This window comes from Lissotriton vulgaris, chromosome 6, assembly GCF_964263255.1.
Source record: "Lissotriton vulgaris chromosome 6, aLisVul1.2, whole genome shotgun sequence".
NCBI classification, from domain to species: Eukaryota; Metazoa; Chordata; class Amphibia; order Caudata; family Salamandridae; genus Lissotriton; species Lissotriton vulgaris.
The window spans coordinates 812576186-812600721 of NC_141694.1; the positions used below are offsets into that span (position 1 = coordinate 812576186).

The 24536-nt window shown below is 43.4% G+C and overlaps 1 protein-coding gene across 1 annotated transcript in view; it reads right to left on the reverse strand.

Moving 5' to 3' along the window:
* MTR (5-methyltetrahydrofolate-homocysteine methyltransferase) overlaps positions 1 to 24536 on the reverse strand; it is a 585842-nt gene that overhangs the window by 521563 nt on the left and 39743 nt on the right. The window contains exon 2 of the mRNA XM_086926839.1: positions 6675 to 6886. Within this exon, the coding sequence (XP_086782965.1) occupies positions 6675 to 6886 (212 nt within the window). The remainder of the gene's footprint in view (positions 1 to 6674; positions 6887 to 24536) is intronic.

Below are 24536 nucleotides of genomic sequence, written 5' to 3' on the forward strand. Positions count from 1 at the left end.
CCTGTTTCCCCTTGCTTTTTCCCGGCTCCATCATTCTGTGCTTTGATAAACTGAACACGCTTTGTAGCACTCAACCCTGCGCGTTCTTAGCTTCAGTCTCTGTGCTGCTGCAGCACATCACTCAGGGACACCACCACATCACTCAGGGGCACCACCACATCACTCAGGGGCACCACCACATCACTCAGGGGCACCACCACATCACTCAGGGGCACCACTCACGGGCACCACCACATCACTCAGTGACACCACCACATCACTCAGGAACACCACCACATCACTCAGGGGCACCTCCACATCACTCAGGGACACCACCACATCACTCAGGGACACCACCACATCACTCAGGGACACCACCACAGCACTCAGGGACACCACCACAGCACTCAGGGACACCACCACATCACCCAGGGGCACCACCACATCACTCAGGGACACCACCACATCACTCGGAGACACCACCACATCACTCGGGGACACCACCACATCACTCGGGGACACCACCACATCACTCTGGCACACCACCACATCACTCTGGGACACCACCACATCACTCTGGGACACCACCACATCACTCTGGGACACCACCACATCACTCTGGGATCCCACCACATCACTCTAATACACCACCACATCTCTCTAATACACCACCACATCACTCAGCTCAACCACATCATCACTCAGCACCACAACAGCACTGTCCTTGCTTGCTACCAATAATCATTGCCAATAGGACTCACATTAGGAAAGTGTAAGCTATTGGCTTTGTGAATAACAATGCTATTAATTTATATATTTTCAAAGCCAACACATATTTAAAAAAATTGTCATTTACAATACCAATAGCTCACACTTTGCTTATGCGAGACCTATTGCATTGCAAATGCTTGTTAAGAGCATGCACTGGCCCATGGGACCACTGCCTGGTCATAAAAAAATATTTATTCAACCATTCTCAAAGGGGAAGGGGTCCCTTGCAATGAGTTATCGCCAACTTTGAGTTAGTGTTAAACTGAAAATGTTTTGCAACCACATTATGATTGCAAAATATTTGTACATAACACTGTGAATCAGTATTAGGAAGGGGTGCCCTCAACACGCACCTTCCAAATATGGAATTAAAAACTCAAACTGCGACTGAGTAACAAGTTAGTTACTGAATCACAGTTTATGCTTGGTAATTCAGAAAAAGCATTTTTGCGTTTGTAAACAGCCCAATTCACAGAATCTGGCCTTTTTCAGCACAAAAATCCTTCGCACATCTAGGCCCTAGTGTTAGAATGAGCAACCAGTCTGAGGAGTCAACCAGCTAATAGAAGTGCCACATCGGGAGCCCATAGCTCCACCTTCTACACACATATACACATGCACACACAGTTGTACCTAGAGCAACACCTTTATTGCTTAAATGGAAGTACAAGTATCATTCATTAACAACTCAGAAATATGGCAGAATAGTGTCAGAATAACTGCATAACGATGTGGTATCAGAAATTAGATTTATGAATCTGACTATATAGGGATGAAAGAAGGGTTATTCATACCGTAAGAAATCTTGGAGAGGGTGTGATGGAGAATCTGTATTATAAATTGTACAACATAAGTGTTCTACCAAATCTGAGTGCCAAGACAGGCAAGTATGATGTCTACAATAGCAGCAGTGCTTGATATTGTATTCACCTAGTTACGCATTATAGGAGCACAGCTGCAAGAGGTGCATCCTTCTTGCCATGACAACAATCTTGTGGGTTAAAAATCTATTGCATTATACGTCGGGCCAGCTCTAGGTGTCGATTATAATATCCTAAAATGTTTGATAGCAGTATATAACTTGGATTCCAGATTGCAAATCACTGCAGAATTACCTCATTGTGTGGCATCTGCCTGCTCAGTCGATTACTATATCTACTATTGGGATCTGTAATTCATCCCATGGTCATCGGTTCGAATAACAGTAATTTCAGTCAGCCTTTCATTCTCCCAAGGTCCATAAAATGGGTACCATTGAGCTAGGTAAAAAATATCTGTTATTCAACTTTATAGCTATATGTTACAGGAATGTATACCTTGCAAATATATGCTAGTTACACTATGTTACATGTAGCAGGACAGGGCAAAGTCTTCAGTAGCTTATCTCTGGCATGCCTGAAGTACCTTTGACGCATTCCGGTTAGCCACTATAACCTTACACAGCAGAAATAATGTCTACCAAGTATGTATCTGCAACGAAGGGCCACTTAATTGGGAGGGAAAAGACATGCTACATAAGAAAAAGCTCCTGGCGGATGTAAAGTATGGATAAAAGTAACAACAGCATACAGCACACACAACTAGGCTGAAGGGATTAAAGATCTGTCCAAATACAGAAGAAAATCCAGGTACAACATCTAAGAGAAACAGAAATAAGGCAAAAAAAAGAAAAACAGGGAGATAAAAGGCCCACACAAATATTGTGACGGCATTATGATGCAGACAGGAGTTGGTGTCGTCTCCTTAAACAGTGCTTTACAGAAAAAAGGAAGAGGAGGCTTCCAACAGGAAGTATGGCCGCCCTGATGGGATGGTCTCATATGAATGTAATGCTGCAAGGTAATCATGAGAAAATGGTTTCCTACAAAAAGGGGAAGATATGAAGTGAGGTGAATTCTACGTAGAACTCATCTAGAATTTTTACAATGCCCATCTGTAGATGCCCACGATGACCCCCAGATATTTTGTGCACTTTTACATGTATCACATGCCAAGTAATGAGGTGCCACATAAACCACCATGCACTGACGACGAGAACAAAGGAGACCATTGTGAGAAGTTAGCCTGGCATATGATGTCCACTATTCTAGTGGACACCTTGCACCAGTCTAAACGACCCTTATTGATGGTGGTTGTAAAGTCAACCTTATAGACAAGCTATCCTAGTGGTAGCATGGACCAGCAGTCATAGGCTAAAATTTCAGAGAGCATGTAAAGCAAGCTGTTTTACCAATTATAATCCCTTGAATACCAAATGAAAGGACACCACACAAGGTATATATCAAATATATATGTATTTATTTTTAACACAACCCCTCTGCACTCTTTATGAGGTCAGAGATCGAAATACATCACAAGTTACTCAATTAGCATACGATAAGTTGCACAAATACAGTTATGCCCTAGGGGCCTCACAAACCATATACTAAGTAAGTGGTATACGGACCACTTCAGAAATAGTGAATAGGCCTAGGGCCTAGGGAATTGCAGGGGCTACGCTAAACAACCTATGGTTAGGAAGTAGGAGACCCACGGGAGACGCGTGCACTGTCTAAACACAGTAGTGAGTTACCATTGACTTATAATGGAGAACGTAAGAGTTACAAAGTTACTGTTTAAGGACACTTCCGGATGGACTACGGTAAAACCCCTTTAAACTAGGACACTTCGAGAGTCAAGACTCATGGGAGCACCGGAGTACTAGAGTTACCTCGCCCAGGGAAGCCGGGTGCATAGGTGTCTTTTCGTGACTGGTTTTGTCGATGTTTTCAATGGAGATCTGCAAAGAAGTGCTACAGGCGACCAGAGGAAAAGTGTCCAGGTGGATCCAAGGGTGGATCGAAGATGTGAAGAACCTGAAAGCAGAGGGGACAGAGTCTGGGTCACTAGCCAGTGACCAGGAAGGAACCAGGCGATGTTGAGTTGATTTCAGGTGAAGAGGTGAAGCTTGTCTCTGCAGCCAGGAGGCGTCAACGACGATTAGGAGCTGGACGCGAGCTGTCCCATGAAGGATCTAGTTGACTGCGGTGTCGGTATCCGGACTGGACCCAACAAGCCTTGCAAACGCAATCCACGGAGGAAGTGAAGATTGGCTTCGGAGCAACCTCTCCTTTGCAGAGAAGATGGAGCAAGCCTCGAGCAACCAGGAAAGCAGTTTGGTTTCAAAGGAAAGTCTTCATAGGGCTAACTAGCCAGTGGGCAAGCAACCGGGAAGACGCGTCTAGCTGAAATGCAAGAGCGGGCCCCAGGCGGCACTCGTGGAGTGTGGAGGGCTGAGCTTCGGTGCAATTGGCACTCGGGTCTGGGGCTTCTCGTACCCCAATGCACAACTGCGAGTTTCCTCAGGAGTCGATGCAGTTAGCAAAAAGCAGGATGTCCAGGGTGTCCGGTCCCACGTCTTTCGTGTCTGCAACGTGTCTCAGCTTTGCTGTGGATGTGGGTCGGAGTCAGAGAAGTCTGAGAAGTCTGAGAGTCCAGTTCCTGTGTCGCTGAGTCTTTGGGTTCCAGCGGGAGCGTTGACAAAGCAGACAGGCAAGTTACTAGTGGTGCCTGTTTGCACAGGGTGGTCACTCCTTGACCACAAGGGAGATGTCGTCAGTCTTCTAGTCAGAATAGAACGTCGAAGGTCCAAGAGTTTTGTATCAGAGTTTCATTCCAGGATAATCTAAAGTCCTGGGGACACAGCACCTATCTTTATACTAAGAAAATGGGCTGGATTACCTGCTAGGTCCCTCCTATGGCTGGACCTGGGAAGGGGGTGGTTACACCCTTTTCCCTTTGTCCAGTTTTGTGTCAGAGCGGGGCTGGAGTGCCCCAGCAACTGGTTTGAACCGGGCTATGCATGGAGCACCTTGTGTGCCCCAGGCAGTGTCTGGAAAAGCATCTTTCCATTCAACCCACCCTGCCCCAATACACTACAGGCTGTCTGGGGAGGTGCTGGCACCTCCCTCAACAGGAAACCTATTGTCCAAGCCTCCCTTGCTGGAGTTTCCCCCAGCAGCAGGAGGTCAGACTCGTGTCTGTGACAGCAGCATCCATTTTGTGATGCTGCGGTTCTGTTTAACTTTAACCGGGTAAAGCAGTAACTACATGTCTTTTCCCTCTAGAAAGTTGGAATGCTACCCCTGCTGCCAGAACTGGGGATGGGGGTAGTATTCCAAAGTGTTTGACACCTCACACAACATGTTTTGAAAAAGCCAAATCAAAGTTACCATTAACCGCGAGGATTATAATGCACTTAATAGTATATAGGATGGCTATATCATAGAACAGCTATAAGGAGATGTTTCCGAAAGCTGCAGAGGGGCTCAGCTCATGCTAGGGCACCATCTTACATAAAACCAAGCACTCTGCCTCCAGGATTGTCGAGGTCTACCATAGGAGTGACTTATAGGTGCATATGTGTCTATATGTATGGGTAGATATAGTTATACTATATCTAAGTAAGGGGTGATTACACCACCTTACCCAAGCTGAGTGATCAGCCTGTGGTGTCAGTTTGGATGGCCAGCCAGGGGTGGCTAATACATGCTGCAGCCCCTGGTAGGCGTTGGATGCACCTATGCCCTGGGTACCTATGGTACGCTATACAGGGGCTCACAAAGGTGACCCAATACCCAATCAGATATGTACCTAAAGTACATGGAGTCCATTTTATAGGGAGAGCAGATAGCCTGGGGCCCTGAATAGCAGGATCCCAGGCCAACTAAGTCAAAAACCAGCAAAACACTAGGCAAAAAAGTTGGGGTAACCATATAGTCAGATAACCACCTTCCTACAACTGTGGTCTTACTCGAACAACAGGAAGGCAACGAAGACGCTGTGCAGGCACGAAACTGGAGCAACAATTACTGTCAGCACGCAACAGTGAGACGCAGTGAGTCTCTTCTGCACCTAGTGTGTACGTTTGACAGAAACCATGAGTCCCAAAAGATTGCCAGTGTAAAGGCACAACAGTTGGAGATCTGATTTGCTTTACATCCAATACACTCTGCATATCATTCTGATGCAAATGATTGGGACACCATAGCTACAAAAAATGATGAGAGGTCCCACCACATTGAAGATTAAGTTCATTAAATTCATAGAGCCAATCAATACATGAATCATTCACTTTCTCAAAAACTTTCCCTAAATCATGTACTTTCTCAAAATGTTTCCCCAGATGCACATACACATTAGTTGCGAATTCAGGTGGCTCTTAAATAATCTCCACAGGATGTGAACAATTATGTAACTCATACTCTCCTCCTATAAAACGGCAAATAATATCAGTTTAAGGATCAAATTAAATGTGAATTCATTGTTTACTAGAGCCTGTAAAAATAAAATGATGTTCTGTACTGATAGGTCCTCCGATGTGATTCCATTGATAGAGCAAAAATGTGTCTTCAACCTCTAAAGGATTCCATTTATGTAGTGTCTGCCTTGTACACAGACATTTCATTTTAGTATTTAACAAGTCTTTTGAACATTAAGCAGCAAATCTTCACATTTTGAGGTTATCAGTCCTCTGGAAATGTAAATGTCAGGGAAATGGGAAAGAACAATTAGGGATAATCAGAGTGAACTTGAAAGAATGTAGGACTGTCAAACAGATGAGGAAGGGAGAGCATATACTGTGTCCAGCTGAAGAGAAATAAAGAACTGTGATGAAAGAGTGGTGGGTCATTGTCTGGCAGAGGAGTCAGAGGGAACAAACAGTAAACTGCTCATCAAATGAGGAAGATGGATTTCAAGCACAGAAGGCTAGGGTCTGTTGGGGTTGTATGGAAAAACATTAAGCACTGAAAGGGGGTAAAGTAGTAAGAGAAACTTTTTGGCACAAACGAAGATGGAAATGTAGGTCCAAAATATACTATGAAACACAATGAAGTTCTAGTCTGTACTCACATTCAAATTTTCAACAATAAACAGCTGAATACCTTGTGAATTTTGTAGATGAGATCAGGACGAGTAATGCTCAGAAGATCATTATTTCCTTTCAGCGGTTTGGGGTGATGCTGAAATTCGGGCCCCTGAAAATCTGCTTCTGTCAGCATGTGCTGCTGAATCATGGTGCCCATGCCACCGTCCAAAACCATGATTCTTTCCCGTAAAATTGCTTCAATTTCATCTTTCAGGCTCAAATGGCTAGCTGTAAAATATATAAAACAAAGAAACATTAAAAACTTGATTTTTTTGTACACAACTTCCTTTATAATTAGACCGTTGTGACAGTCCAAATGTTTTTAAGTGTCTGAGAATCACAATTCTGCAAAGCAATCAATTTTAACTTGCAAAATTGTGAAATATGATTAGATCAGATACTTAACAGAAATTATCCTGGTCTGGAACCTATAGTTTGGACCTATCAAAAACCTGTAACTGGTAGCAGTGAGAAGGCTGCATGAAACTTATCTGCGGGCCTCGCAGGATCACTTCAGATTAAGGCAGTGGATGGTGACCCATCCTGCATCGCTACTCTTTCTTGACCATGTATGAGATGTCTTAATAAGCACAGCATGAATGAAGTTTAATCTCAGCTTTATAAGTGTTCTGTAGTATGACTCTCATTCTTTGTCTATGATACTATAAGTCTGTAAGAGGAGGTATGCATTCGAAAATGTGCACATGGACGCAGCAGGATTTGAATGCATCCATTTCTACAATAGAGCACACCCAAGTCCAGCATTACTCTGCCAGGGAGCAAATATTCAGGTTTCTAACAAGCACACGTTTAGATTAAAACCATTGATGGGTGCTGTTGCAAGTAACCTAAAGAATATTTTGATAAGACTTTGAATTGAACATAGATAAAAAATGTAATTGATAAGCTCCTGGTAGGAAGTACATTTTCTATTTGCAGTCCAGTTTACCGTCTAAAAGCCATAAAGACGAAGAATAAATAATAACAAGAACTGGCAAAGCCAATAGGTCTCGCATATGCAAGAGCTATTGGTTTTGGCAATGTGTTTTGTGCCATGCTGTACACCTGTGTGGCTGCTGTTCAGAGCGGCTAAAAGTTAGCGGCAGGGAGTGGGGTGGGGTTGATAGGAATGGTGTAGATTGGGGTAAAGTGGGGTGGGGTAGAATTGGGTAGATTGGAGTGGGGTAGGTTGGAATGGAATAGAGTGGGTAGAATGGAGTGGAGTAGGGTGGAGTAGATTGGAGTGGAGTGCGGTGGACTGGAGTGTGGTAGGGTAGACTGGAGTGGAATGGGGTAGACTGGAGTGGGGTTGATGTGAGTTGGGTGGATTAGGGTAGATTTGAGCGGAGTGGGGTAAGTTAGGGTGGAGTGGGGTAGACTGGAGTGGAGTAGGGTAGACTGGAGTGAGGCATATTGGAGTGCAGTTGGGTAGATTTGAGGTGAATATATTGGAGTAGGGCACATTGAAGTGGGGAAGATTGGAGTGGGGTATAGAAGTGTGGGTAGGTTGAGATGGGGTAGTGTGGTGAGTGTGGTAGATGGCGGTTCAGTGGAGTGGGTACAGTATAGTGGGTTAGAATGGATTGGAGTGGGGTAGATTGAGTGGCATGCAGTGGGGTAGAGTTGAGTGGGGTAGATAAGGGCGGAGTGGAGTGGGGTAGATTGGAGTGCGGTAAATTGTGGTAGACTGGAGTGTGATAGAATGGTGTGGAGTGGAGCGGGGTAGATTGGAGTGGGGTCGATTGTGGTAGATTGGAGTGGGGTAGATTGTAGTGGGGTGGAGGGAAGTGGGATAGATTGTAGTGGAGTGGAGACTGGAGTGGAGAAGGGGGTAGATTGGGGTGCCCAGAAAATGGCATTATAAATATTCAACTTGGCTGATAATGGGTCTAAGCGGACTTATTGTGCATGCAACAGAAAATGACAGGCTACCAGCAGTAGGTCCAGGACTCCTTTAGCAATCATTAGCTGCCATCTGCCCCAAAACTGTAATTACTGGGTTCCTTTAAAGAAAAAATGATCCTGAAAATACAATAACCCTGAAAGTATCTACTTCTAGATTCATGGCATAACTAAATGTTGTGAAGGAGAATGTGCCAAAGCATAACAAATCTATTCAATTCTCACTGACTGTCTAATAACCTATGCCTTGGTGAGGGGGGAGGGGTCTGTTATTCAAATGCAACAAGCATCATATATGGATTCCCTCAAAGATCAATACTTTTATCTTGCCTCTTCAAAACATATTTGGCCCACGTGCCGTCCACACTAAATGTCCTCATCGGTTCACACTTCTATGTAGGTGACAAAATGAACTACCTTAAACTGTAGGGAGGATTATGGAACAACTCAGTTGGCTGATTAAATTAACCCTCAAGACTAGATGCAATAAAACTGAAATTGCCTTAATGGCCAAAAGTAAGAATTTCAGGTGTGTTTGTCCTGTCCACTGTTACCCAACTCAAATCAATGAGTCCACTGCAATTCCAGTCTAGAGTATAAATAATTTGGGAGTCATCTTCGAAATAGATGTCTCCTTTGTCCCACATGGTGAACGTCTGAAGTGTGCCTTCTTCCATAGGGAATTGTATAGGCCATGCTCTCCATCTTTGCATTTCTTAAATGACAACTTCAGGCATAGACATGATGTATTTGTGATTGGAATATTGCTACAAAAGCTGCAAAATCAATTAAATCAATTAGCACTGCACATTTGTGGATGAAGGCAGAAGATCAAATCACACCAGGTCTCAAATCATTCCTCTGGCTCTAACAGATCCTGCCTTAAGACTCTGAATCATCCACAATTTCTCCCAAGGCTATGTTAAATTGTACCCATCTAAAGTCTTCCAGCCCCAACAACCATTTCAGCACCTAAGACCAGCCTCTGAAAACTCACAAGCTATCAGACCAAGTAAACTAAGAAAATGTTTGGGGCAAGATGTCTCCAAATACAAGGCCTGACCCTTGGAACTCCCTTATTTTCTCCTTGAGACTGGAAAAGATAGCTAAAATCAGAAAAGTCTTGATCAGGTCTCTTCCATTCAGCATATGGAAAGCCACTTTACGATCAGTTTAGACCTCCCACATTCTCCTGATGTATGCAGCTCATATACATGCCGGAGGCCATGCCTTGCAGGTTTAATCTTTAAAGGCTATTCCAACAAATAACACTTGCATTGTGATGTCTACAAGGAGATATTTAAGGACTGACCACCATTACTAGCCCATGTTTTGGCAAACGTGATGACACATGCGCACACCTAAAAAAATGACACAACAGTTTTCTTTTCTTTAGACCATGCTGTAGAGCAGTAGCAAAAATGGTTTTGCTGATGCTACGCAGTATCGCCAAAAAGAACTGGCTAAACAAATAGGTCCAAAAGTCGAGAGCTATTGGCTTTGCTAGTGTTTATTTTGCCAACTGTATCACTTTACAAAAAAGTCAAAAAATAAAAATAAAAAAGCAGCTCTAAGGGAACAGGTAAAGTGGATGGAGCTGTTGGCAGTGACGGAGTATCAGTTCTTGACAGATGTCTCCATGGACACAATCAAGACATCGGCTCTGGTTGGCGGGTTAAAGATAGAACTCAGGTGACACGTGCATGTACATAATAGACCAACAGATGAAGCCCAGAAAGGGTCTGCTGTACAAGTATGAAGTTGCATATGCTATACCTAGACAAAGTGGTGAAAATGTATTTGGCAATTGAAAATATGCCCAGTTTTCCAAGATAAGTTCAACTCCTGGCCCTCAAACATAAGTCCGGGAATCATCCATCAAAGTCTCAAAACAGGCCCCCTGTGGGCAGATAATAAGAAGGTTATAGTGGGCAGCTATGCTGGCGTTCTATCAGCACTGTGGTAGTTTGCAGGAAATCGAACATTTGGTCTCCTATCTACTGTAGGCTTTAGCTAATTCTTACTTCTCAAAATTGTGTTAGTTACTGCTTGTGCTCACATTCCCATTTGTAGAAATTCTGTTGGATATGCTGCTCTCAAAGACCTAGTTTTTGGTGCTGTTTTCTTCAGTTAAACAGCTTGTAGACGGACTTGTCCGAGGTTTGTGTATTGGTATTTAGGATAAATCGCTGTTTTCTGCCCAAAGTTCATTCTAGTTTCCATTTAGATCGTGGTACGGTGCTGCATATTTCCTTCCTCGAACCTGGTTCTTAACAGAAGGCTCTTCTCCATAGTTGGAACTTTCATCAGGCAGTGGGAATTTAATTTCGAAAGAATGCTAAGAAGTGGACATGTTTGGGGAGCTCCAGAAGAGTATCGCAACATCCGTTCCCATCCTTATCTGTTGGATGCGGGTGAGGATTAGAACAGCATATGATCTGAAAAAATAATGTTTGGGTCGAACTGATTAGAAATGTATGAGCATCTAGAGCTGAGGGTCTAAGAGTTCTGTTGGTGCATATCTGCCAGAAATTATTTTGCTCTTCTACACTCTGAGAAATGTTGCTGATAGAATGTAAGAGAGCTATCACAATGGATTTGAGGAGACGGTCTTCGTTTTTCTCTGAATTTGATCAAATATATGACAGCTGGATTACAAATATTTTCCTGATAAATATCTTATCTTCTAATATCTGTGATAGATCCTTTTTCCCCAGCCAAATGGTAAATACTACTTGCAGTTCTAATAACCGTTTAGTGATGGTACAGATGACATTTAGAAACATATGGGGGAATTTCTGATGGAGAACAATTTGGTTTTTTATGAGATTAAGCATTTATTCTTGTGTAATTTAAGGCAGACCTTTAATGGGTTGCTGGGTAAAGAAAGCTTGGTAAAGAAGGAAATATATAATTTAATCAATTCTCGCACATTCAAACAACCGACCTGTCAAACTTTATCATTAATCATAGGCATGACTCACGGACAAACACAGTTTCCATTCAAAAATGTTTTGCATTTCTGGGCAACACCCTGCTTAAGTTTTAATAGGGATTTCGAAATATTGTATCTTGATTCTATATGCTTTTTTATTGGAGCGAGATTATTCCAGGTTCAAAACTAAGGCAGCAGAAAAGAGGTTCCTGTGCAAGGAAGTAAAGCTGAGGAGCTCTAATAATCAAACGGGCAGCACAGATTATTTTATAAAACACATAAACATACCCACAATGCATTTAAACAGGCTAGATTAAAGCCTGTACTATGCAGGGCTTGTATAACATTTCCAATCCCTAGTTAGATGTGGAGAATCAGTGATTCAAGAACTCGTTGTTTTCCGTTTTTATAGATTTTTACAGATACATAAAGACAGAAAACCATGTTTTTTCCGGTTTGCACTTATTTTAAATGTGGATAAAAACGGAAACTGGGTTTCTTTTTGAGTGATTCTAAATGTGGTCAGTCATGACTGCCAGGCTAATAGGTGTATGGATTGGCAGGTACGTGAGTTGAGAAAAAAAAGTAATTTTAGTAAACAAGCTTAAACAGCACTAAACCTGTACTAAATACGAATTAAAAGGGGCATGTTTTCATATAAGTGCCTTGATTTATCACTTAGTTTTTCCTATAATTGAAACCTGTCAGGCATTCAAGCATGATTGCACATTTATTGGTTAATAAATGTGGAGATACTTGCTTTAGCTTAATTTTTCCCAAACGTCAAAACAAATATGGATTAATACAGATAAAACTAGCAAAAACTATATATGGATAGATACGGATAGAAATGTCAAAACAAAATACCATAAATCTGGGAGCCCTATCTTATGATACCTTCGGCCGTATTACAATAAGCGCCGGGGGGGCAACGGGCGTTTGCGCCCGCTTTGAGGACCTCTGAGCACTTTGGTATTATAGAAGGGGGCACAGACACTTGGGCGTCCCCTTTACTAATACTGATACCGCTGGCGTACTTAAAGCACCAGCAGTACCTTCAGAGGGTGTTCCCTCATTTGCATTGGGGGTGTGCCCTATGCAAATGAGGGAATTTATTTGACTCTGCGCCCGCGCCATATTTAAGAAGCGGGTGCAGATGCAAAGAAGCCCTCTGGAGGTGCACTGACAGTGCGTCAACTAAAAGATGGCACACTTTCAGTGTGCCCCCTAATAGCAGCCCTCAGGCAGGGGGAAAGTGGGTCCTATGGACCCCCAGACATCCCCTTGCAGGAGGGTGCAGTCACTGGTGTAACCCAGGAGGGCCACCATGGGGATGCTAGGCAGGTAGGGTGCAGTAGTTGGTAGTATAGTTGAAAGGGTACCCTCCCAGTAATCCGCCACCCTCAGACATCCCATGCCAGATGTATAAAGGTGGCCTGGGTGATGCGCATCTCAGACAATGTGCATCTTCGGTGACTCCCATTTTGAATTGTTGTACCAGGGTGCAGTATAGATGGTACAGAAATCTAAAATGTATCACTCCCAGCCTATAGTTTGTAAGAGGGTTGTCGTCTGGCTACAACAGTAGGACCATTGTGTGTCGGTGATAGGTGGGACTGTATCAGACATCCATGTGGTGGAAGCGGCCAGGGTGGCTGCCAGTTCAGAGGTCTGCATGTGGTGTAGAGACAAGACACAATCCTGCATGTGATGGATTTTTGAGAATATGCTCAAGAGCTGTAAGTGTCTGCTGAGGAGCAGAGAAGGTTGATATAAATAGATCTTTCGACTAGAGGTCAGAGAATGTCATGAGATTTTGTCCACGGGCACGGATTTAGGCACCCGCATCCAGCAAGAGTGGCAGTTGCATGTTGGCTTCCTGGTAGAAGTACATATGAGTAAAACAATAGTAGTGGCAACAAAGTGTGGTGGCACAGTAGTAAATTCATGGCATATTTTAAATGCGATATATTAATATTTTGAGTTATGTTTTAATGTATTTTGTTAACTCATAATAGCTAGGGTGTCCTAGTAGTGGGCAATGTGGTTGTAAGGACAGTGATACCCAACTATGGTCTTTATTACGAAGAACCTTTAAATTCTGATGGGCCCAGTATCTGACATTAATGGGGCCATAAGAACAATAAGTTTTTGTTTTTCACACTGAGATTTCGGCTGCTTAAAGCAGCCAAAACCCCACTTTGAAAGATTGGGAGAAATAATGCGGAAATCGGTGAAGAAATACCAATTTCCATGTTATTTAAAAAAACAATTTATCATTCATATTATTTCTCTGCTACCTGAATTACTGGGACCCTTGATAATGGTAACACCAGGGCAACTGGAATTTTTAAGGGCCACTAGTAATCAAGGCCTATGTGGTATCTTGCGCAACACAATATCTGTGTAAAACCAATATGGTCCTGGTCAAGTATGGTTGTATTTGATAGCATTTGAAGACCGCGCCTCCCTGATATACCTGGATATATCTTTCATTCCTGCGTTTACATTATGAGAGGCTACAGAACTGACTGACTGGCTATAATGGACAGGCACATTAAACCACAGACAATAGGGTTAAATTGTGAAGCACCACAATGCTATAATGCAATATCAGCACTGTTATGTAATATACACGGACACAAGTTTATAAAATGTTTTTCCTCCCTCAGCTAGATTTCCCTTAGCTCTCTGGGACATGCAGCTAGACTATGGATCAACACAGTGGGAATAACAGACGGAGCTCACCAACGGTTACTGGTGCAGCTTGTGACATTCAAAGGTGTATCAAATCTACGGGACTGCCAGTATTACATAACATTACCTGGTATTAACTAAACTAACAAGCATTAGAAATGCAATAGGTCTCGGATTTATTTGAGTTTGAGCTAATGGCATTGTAAATGGCAATGTATTTTCGCCATGTGTTATGGAGTGTATGCATGTGGTGTGTAGTGGAATTATGTGGGTTGGATTGGAATTGTAGCAATGGTGGCATGCTGTGCTTTAGATGAATATGTTTAAAAGTAAAGTGAATCCATACTGTGATTGCTACAATAGTTAATTGTGGATGCGTTAACAATTGATGTGTGCACTGATGGCTGGTGGTGTGTGTGCCTGTAGAAATTGTGCACTGATGGCTGGTGGTGTGTGTGCTTGGTGGACGCGTGCACTGCCGGCTGGAGGTGTGTGTGCCTGGTGGAAGCGTGCTCTGACGGTTGGTGGTGTGTGTGCCTGGTAAAAGCGTGCACAGATGGCTGGTGGTGTGTGTGTTTGGTGAAAGCGTGCACTGACGGCTGCTGGTGAGTGCGCCTTGTAAAATCGTGCACTGACGGCTGGTGTTGTGTGTGACTGGTGAAAGTGTGCACTGGCGCCTGGTGGTGTTTGTGCTTGGTGAAAGCGTGCATTGATGGCTGATGGTGTTTGTGCCTGGTGAAAGCGTGCACTGACGGCTGGTGGTGTGTGGTTGTGTGTGTAGTGGTGAGTGTGTGGTGGTGAGTGTGTGGGGGTGAGTGTGTGGGGGTGAGTCTGTGGGGGTGAGTCTGTGGGGGTGAGTCTGTGGGGGTGAGTCTGTGGGGGTGAGTAGTGATGAGTGTGTGGTGGTTAGAGAGTGGTGTGTGTGTGGTGTGTGTGTGTGGGTTGTATGTGTGTGGTGTATGTGTGTGTGGTGTGTGTATGGTGTGTGTGTGGTCTTATGTATGTGGTGTTATGTATGTGTGTGGTGGACTTCGTTTGAGTGTTCGTTTCCTGCACACTCACACACTGCCCCTACACACTCACACACTGCTCACCCTGCACACTCACACTGTTCACCCTGCATAGTCCCACACTGTTCATCCTGCACACACACACACACACACACACACACACACACTGTGCACCCTGCACACTTACACACTGTTCACCCTGCACACTCACACACTGTTTACCCTGCACACTCACACACTGCAGTCACTGTCACTCTGCAGTCACTGTTACTCTGCAGTCACACTCACTCTGCAGTCAGTCTGCAGTCACTCTGCAGTCACACTCACTCTGCAGTCACTCTCCAGTCACACTCACGTTGCAGTCACACTCACTCTGCAGTCATATTGCACTCGCACTCACTCTGCACCTGCACTCACTCTGCACCTGCACTCACTCTGCACCTGCACTCACTCTGCACCTGCACTCACTCTGCACCTGCACTCATTCTGCACTCACTCTGCACTCACACTCACTCTGCACTCACTCTGCACCTGCACTCACTGTGTACTGACTCTGCACCTGCACTCACTCAGTACTCTGCACTCTTTCTGCACTCACTCTCTCTGCACTCTGCACCTGCACTCACTCTGCACTCACTCTGCACTCAGCACTCTGCACTCACTCTGCACTCATTCTGCACGCACTCTGCACTCACTCACACTCTGCACTCACTCACTCTGCAGTCATTCTGCACTCTCTCTTATTCTGCACTCACTCTCACTCTGCACGGGAAACATCCTTTACAACGCAACTTTTACCACGCAGTGCCATTACGACGCAACTTTTACAATGCAAACCATTACAACGCATTGCGCTGGGGGGCGCTCTAGGATAGGGAATAGGTTTAATTTACTATCCAACACCTTCCCTACTATCCACGGGGACTGGAGTTGGAATAGTAAATTAAACTATTCACTATCCAGCGCCCCAAAGCACTATGCGTTGTAAAGCCATGGGTTGTAAAAACCGCGTTGTAAAGGCATGCGTGGTAAAAGCATGCGTTGTAACGTCATACATCCCTCTGCACTTATTCTGCACTCACTCAGCACTCACTCACTCTGCACTCACTCTTACTCTGCACTCACTCATTCTGCACTCACTCATTCTGCACTCACTCATTCTGCACTCACTCATTCTGCACTCACTCAGTCTGCACTCACTCAGTCTGCACTCACTCAGTCTGCACTCACTGTCACTCTGCACTCACTGTCACTCTGCACTCACTTTCACTCTGCACTTATTCTGCACTCACTTCTGTCACTCTGCACTCACTCACAATCAGCACTCACTCTGCACTCACTCTCACTCTGCACTCACTCTCAATCTGCATTCACTCTCATTCTGCACTCACTCTCGCACTCACTCTGCACTCACTGTCACTCTCGCACTCACTCTGTCACGACCCCAGTACACGCCGGTGCTACCAGAGACCTACTAGGTAGCTGCAAGTACCCAGACAGCGAGTGAGCGAGACGGCATCAACCCACAATTATATTCAATATACGGGAGAAGCTGATCCTTTTAAGATACCGCTGCAGAACATCTGGTACTCGAATTATAACAGTTACATTTTGAAAAATCACTGGAAGGAATACTGGTTTTAACTTGTAAGAGCGCAATAAATACCGATTCGCAGACTTAAACAGGAAAGAGAACCAGCCACACAGAGTTTCACGACTTTCACCAGACCAATGGATCATAATAGGTGCAGATCTTGATATCTAGAACCTTAGCTGCCTGGATAATAAGGGGAGATCTCACTGACCCCCTTATGGTGACAGATAAACAGCAAGTCTTGATAAAGGTGGTTATTACCATTAGAACCCACCGAGACGCATCAACGCCATTCCTGGTATAATTCAAGACTCTGACATCGATGTTGACGTACAGATGCTGTAGTAGCAAAATTTCGATGGAAACATAATGGAGTCCGAATGTACAACCTGTATTTAACAATTTTCATGTTTTACTTTTTCTGTCCTTAACTTCAATTGTGCAGGTCATAATTGATTGTCTTGTTTTGTTTTATGCATTTTAGATTAGGGCACTAGATTAGTTAGCCCAACTATATTGTTTTTATTCACAATGTACTCATAATAAATGATTTTTAAACTGTCAATTTTGGTGTTATATATGATTGTACTGCTTGCATTTGGAGGTTTGTTTATGTGAACCTGTTCTTAATTTGACTCAAGGGAATCTTTGAAATTTTGGGTAAAAAGCAGTGTTCCCAGCGGGTGCCATGTGTGGCAGTAGACGTGAACTGCTGAGCAGGCATTTTTCGATGGTTTTGTGTAGACGGTTTTAATGAAAGACAGAACTGCGCCACTACTGGGACCTCAGCTGAACACCAGCGAAGTGATTAATGTTACATGAGCAGGGGTATTTTTTACTCTCCATCCTGAATAAACACAGACATGCTGTATTCGGTTACAGGCCTCTGCTCAATTGGAAATGTAGGGCGGCTTTACGGAGCAATGTTTCCCACGCAATAAACAGCGTAGAGGAAACATGGCTCCAGTTAAAGAAAACGCTGTTTCAGGCTAAAGTCCCAGTGATCATAAAAGATAGATGGCACAATAAACACAGGCACAGGCAGGACAAACCAATGCCAGGAAGGCCACTGATTACATTTTCCAACTCTCCGGCACCTTCTGAGACATAAGCGTCTCACAAAAGGTCTGTGTTAAACAAAATACAGTCAATTTGTCTGGGTTTTTTTTCACAGCTACTGAGAGACGCAATCTGATTTTCCCCGCTGACCGCTTGTGTTTTAAAATATCGTGATTTGGGAAGACAAGCACACAGTTGCTGTGATTGTCAAATATCCTAAATCAAGTGGAGAAAATGCAATAAAGCACAGTTTCCATGGCAGCACCTTGAAACCAAGTACCCTGCATTACGAGCCTGCTCTCATCCGCGGTCATTATTTGTTGACAGGCATAAATTGAACTTTAAAACGTTAATTTCAGACACAAAACTGGAATGCTGAACTAAGTGCCATTATTAAAATGTTTCCAGGGCATTCGCAGCACACCAGCGATGGAGAAAGCGTACACACAGAGAAGAGGCGCTGACAGGGAGAGCTCCGCCCAGCATCTGTCTTCAATTACCGCGGCCCCTGACAGCTGGTAATTGAAGAAATATGGCCTTCTGGTGCGTGTGACCGCACACAATATGCCATAGGCGGAGCTATTCTACCGCCTATGGCCTATTGTGTGCTCTCTTCTAAAAACACACGCATGCGAAGCCCAATTGCCATGCAGCTGGCAAAAAAAAGGACGAAAAATCACGAGCAACCAGGAATTTGTTAGGTAGGTTTTCGGAGACCCTTAGAAAAGGACTCTTGGGCTCCGCCCACACTGCTACGCAGTGTGACGTAGGCCCGAGCCCTAAAAATGGTACACATGGGGTAATGCACAGATTGGTGCACTCCGCCTGTTATCCCCACAAGTTTTCATGTTTATTGTGTCCATTGGACAAGTAGGCCCAACCTCCTGCAGCACAAACCCTTGTATGGGAAACTGCATTTTTGCTGCCAATGTAAGATATATATCCATATCAACTAAAAGTTCAGAATTGTATGCATGGTTGATAAATTCAAAGACTTTACTATTAAGGCAAGCACTCTAAGAAAATGTTTTAAACCATAAGCTCAGTTTGCACTGCTGAAAGTGGTTGCGTTATAAGCACACATTCACATTTGCAAAATCAAACAATGGTACTACAATGTTCAAAGAATTGTCCTTGTTTGTATGCAAATACATGGAGAGGAGTGGAAGCAAGATTTGTAATGGTTACCCACAAAGGACACTCAAATCAAAAAATATATGTGTATATTATATATATATATACAATGTTGGCTATTCAATGACTTGAATAAAGAATTCACACTCCATCCATATCCAACTTAATCAATACAATGTATTAACGTCATTTGAGAGTACAATAATTATGAGTGATCAAGTACTAATTATCTCACACAGGTCAAGCTTCTGAAACGAAGAAGCCAATCCAGAACAATCAGGGAACTCCTATTAGAAGTTCCAAAATCACTTTTGGTGCCTGTGACCAGAGCGTGATGAAGCAGTTGCATGCTCTACCAGAATGAACCTCAGGAAATCAGAGAACAGAGCGCGGTATAGATATTGCACAAACTCCCTGTAATCAGGAACCTCCAATAGGGTCTTACTCATCAGGAGTTCCCTGGCTGTCCTGGATTGGCTACTTCGTTGCAGAAGCTTGACCTGTATAAAATAATTAGCGATCACCACTCATCCTATTACCCTGATGAATACCTCCCATTGACCCGAGATCGAAACGTCATCAATTACAGACTTTTATAGATTTTGCTCATTGACCCCCAAGCCCAGAAATATTTCAAGGAGTCAAGAGTCATACGTCTTATTTGTGAGGCACTTTTCCAATTTTAATTCACACCAGCACTTTCTTTATGTGTCTGAGCAAATGATCACTCATTATTACTACAGTCTCGAAGGATGTAAATAAATTGTATTGATTTTCTTGGATATGACTGGCCTATGAATTCTTCATTCAAGTCATTGTGAATGTCCAAAATTGTATACAAATTTATATATTTGTTTGATTAATATATTACTCATGGATAGCGGCTGCATCCACAACAATAATCAAAGATGGTGTTTCAAATAAGTCAACGTAGAACCAATGTTGTTTAATATAATGTATTGCCCCAGGTTCCTGGTTTAGGAGATTGGGCTTACCGTTGTAGTTTGGTACAGTTGGAAACCAAGGCACTTTGCTCAAAGTATAATGTGGGTTTCTTCATAGTAACATTTTATGAAATTGCGTGCCATAAATTATTACCACAGTGCATGGTATACAACTGGGCAAATGGATTTTAATAAAGGGCAAGTAGATTTAGGAAGCATTCCATCTATTGACAAAGTACATATTTTATAAAGTTGCACACCCCGGAAATTGTATAAAGTATATTTTGCAACAGATGATGGCCTAAATTTCAGTGAGGGTCTACTGTGTCAAACTGCAAGACCATTTAGACATTTTGGGTGTAGGGATTCCTTTACCTCTACTATTTATGAAACTGGCAGGGACTTAGCTTCAAGAGGGCGTTATCGGGTGGAACACCCCCCCTGTCAATTTCTTAATCAGTGTTGGCCTGCCAGTGTCAGTTGGATTGGCTGTGTGCAGCAACAATGACATTTAGTCTTTGTTGCTGCAGACTGGGTAGAGGTGGGAGAGCCAGCATATTGACAGGGAGTGTCGAGCCAAAATCAATACAATGGTCTGGCTTGACTCTTAAAGCCGTACACGAGGCATGACTTGAAAATATTTGGCATGTGAATCATGCAACAGACATCATGTTAAAATATAATATTGTTGTATAAAAAAAACTATTTCTTTAACATGCAGATGTGTTTCATCATAGGACTTCAGATTTTATCACTGCATTCAGAGGCATTTATTAAAAGAAAGAGTTTTAAAACAAACCTAAAATATTCATGCCGCACCCAGTGGTAAGTTGTGATACTGGCAGGGACGTAGCTTCATATGTACCCCCTTAAGTGGCCTACATGAGCAGTTCTAAACTTGTGGTTCGGGGACCCCAGGGTGTCCGGGATGCCTGCTAAGTTGGGCTGAGACTGCTTAGAAAATTAAATAAGGTTGACAGACTGATAGCATATATAAAAAAGAAGCAAAATATAAAAATAAATATTTTAAAATGTTCTGTATATATGGAGGTATTTGAAATTGAAGGCTAAAAATTAAGCTGGTATCCTCAGCTTGATTTGTGGGAGCAGTGCAACAACATCAAACAGAATATAGCATGGACGGTGAAATGAAATGAAATGAAATTTAGGTTTTATATAGCGCATGGCTGCCCGTGAGAGTCCCAGCGCTGGGATTGCAGAACTTCTGAGGGTGAAGTCGGAGAGAGGGAGGAAGTTATTGCGGGAAGAGGTGTGTTTTTAGAAGCTTGCGAAATTTCAAAAGATTGGTCTCAGAACGAAGATGAAATGGCAAAGCATTCCAGGAGGTGGCCGCTGTAACCGAGAAACGGCGTCCTCCAGTTCGGGCTTTTCTGGTTTTGTGGACTGTGGCCAGGTGACCTTGAGCTGAGCGTAGGGGCCTGTTGGGTATGTATGGGAAGATCATAGCTTTTAGCATTGGGGGCCCTTGATTTTGCAAAGCTTTATGGGTAGAGCAAAGGGCCTTAAATTTGACCCTTTCGCGGATCGGCAGCCAATGTAGTGCCTTAAGGGCGGGTTTGGCTGAGACTCTGCGAGAGGTCCCAGTAAGAATCCTAGCAGCAGCATTCTGTGTTCTTTGAAGAATGTTGATCGTGGATTCTGGGGCAGCTAGAAAGAGAGCATTGCAATAATCTAGTCTTGATAAGACTAGACCTTGAACGAGCAATTTCTGTGAAGGTCCAGGAAGTAGAGGGAGGATCTTTCTGGTGGAACGCAATAGCCCCACACATGTGCCAGCTGTTTTTTTCGCTTGCGTTTTAAGGGATAGGTCCTGTTCAAGCCAAAAACCCAGACTTTTTAATTCAGTCTTGGGTTGAGGGAGGGGGCCTAAGCATGCTGGCCACATGGCGGATGGAAGAGAAGATATTTTATTTCCCAGCAGCATGAGCTCAGTTTTCGAGCCATTGAGCTTGAGCCTTGAGGAGGACATAAATTGAATTTAGAGAAGCTCCAACCTTCCGATTGAAATTTAAATGTAGATTGTTTATATTTGTTTGTTAAGTAAAATATTTAATAATTTGTGTATTTATTTGATAAAGGGGTGTGTCTGTATTTTTGTGCATTGTTTGCAGTTCAAATCATCAAAATTGTTCAGGCTGGGGGCCCCGGTTTCCAGTAATGACTCAGTGGTGGTTCCTGGCTTCCAGTAATGATTAAGTGAGGATTAACAGAATTCAAAAGGTTAAGAACTACTGGCTTAGATGTTATTATAGATGGAGCAACACAACAGTCTGCCAATCAATCAACAGCGAGTTTTGTACAGTGCACTTCCTGTACTTACGCATTTGAAGGTACTCTAATTTGTGATAATGAAGAAAGACGAAGCTTGGTCAAATAAAAGATTTGTCTAGGATCACACCATTTGTTCGAGCAGGGAAGCCGGGATTGATCCACGATTTTCAGTTTACATCAGTGTCAGAATTCAGTTACTAGATGGGTATCTCTTTCTCTTGTTCAACACAATTAGGGCCGCTCCCAGTACAGTGACCGAAGATGCCCTAAGATTAAATTGCGAGTGTGGAGATCTCACAAAAAGTGAAGGACTAGCCTCACACACCACCAGGTGTCATGCTTCATCATCAGTCCTTGCTCTCTAGAAACTCGGTTTGGTACACGGCGGGCATTCACCGGACGACAGGGATGCACTTCTAAACTAAGTGGGGGCCGTGAGAAGTGAGTGAAGTTTAAAAACCATTATAGTTACCAAATAAAAATTTTAATAGGATAGGTAGCTGTATGGTATTAAAAAGGTGAACCGTGAAATGGGTATTTTATTGTCCCCTCACCGTAGTAAGTGGGCATGTTTCTGCCGTTTGGCCCAGGTGGGTCCGTGACATTCATCAGGACCCATAACAAGGGGGCTCCGTTTTTACTAACTTGGTGGTGAGAAGGCACCACTCCTGGAGAGAGGAGGGCTCTCAGTAAGAAAGTAAAACATAAATATACACAAAAGTACCATCAGAAGAAAGCTCAGTCACTTAATAGAGTCATTCAGGACCACATGCACATATATTAACGGGGTGGCTCTATGTGTGTAACACGTGACACTCATCTGTGCACACACTGGAATATAGAAACATCATATGTGAGAGAAAATCTATTACATCTTACCCTAGGATCATACCCTACATGCCCCATGGGAGGAGGATGGAGGGAAGCCTCTGTAGTCACACTATGGAAGGGTAAAAAACAATAGTAGCCAAGATAAAAACGCAAAATATGTAATCTCTTAGAGCACGGAACCTGTAGGTGCTCCTTTTCAGACTCACACGCATTCATTCATTCATGGATGCATTCCCTTACTGCCTCAAGGTGCGCCTCCCGTGATAGCACCTAGTTGTATCCTTCTGCCCTCCCCGATGGGGACTGAGCGAGGGGGGGGAAGTGGTTTGAATAGTGCTCTTAATTGGGCATAAAAGGGAAATTGCACTGTGATTATTTAAAGTACCTGCAAAGTTGTGCGATCCGGCGGCCCAAAATGTGCCGAAGAATGTACGCAGACTCGCTGCCTGACGTGCTCATAGCGTGGTCGCAAGTGTCGCGTAACAGTTGTTGAAAATCCGGTGTCCGTGCGGTCAGCGTTCTAAAGTGGACAGGCTTACGCCTGGCCGTGGGTGCAACCTTGCTGATAACCGATCCGGAGGGGACCCACGGGCGTGGCTGGAACCAGGTGTGTAGGTCCCGGCGGGAGGGTAAGGCGCAGCCTGGACCCGTGTCATTAAAGACCGTAGCCAATAGGCGTATGTGGAACCGTCGTCACGTGGACGGAGCTGTGCATCCAATAGGAAGATGCGTATGGCGTGATGTAACGCTATGAAAACGTCTGTATTAAAAACCAAATGTATGGGTAGAATAGACATTGCATTCATTAAAAAATAAGAGAGATGTTATACGCTCTGGAAGCGCCCATATTACACCATGCGTGCCAGGCTGGTATACCCGCATATAAACGTATCTTTGCATGGGAATCAAGACATACTGGTGTTGCATACTGGGAGTATACTGGCAGAAAACAACTTTGCATGAATGAAGGTTTATGCAAATGTGTCAACAATGTACAGACCCGGAAACATCCGCATTCTAGTATGTACACTAACTGATATAACGCTGTTACTTACACAGAGAAGTCCCTCCGTATGTGAGGTTTTTAAAAGGGAGTCTTACCAGTCAGTTCAGTCAGTTCAAAACTTTATTCGGTTATTAGTACAGAATAACCATAAAAGTACAAATAGAATCACAATTATAAAAGATTCTTCCAATGCACCTAGATCAGTTCCTCACAATTCAGGTTACAATTGATTTCCGCGATTTAAAAACATTTTTTAGGAATGAGGAAATAAATACAATGGTTAAAATATTATCGGACTTCTGTACAGCTAAAAAAGCAGGGCGACAGCGATTAACACCCATGGTCTTCAGTAATGGAACAACCCACATTCGCCTAGGCATAGTATAAAATTTACAAAAGAAAAATATATGTATATCTGATTGATCTGACAAATCATCACAGGGGCATTTAATCAGGTTTTTCGACCAATAGTTC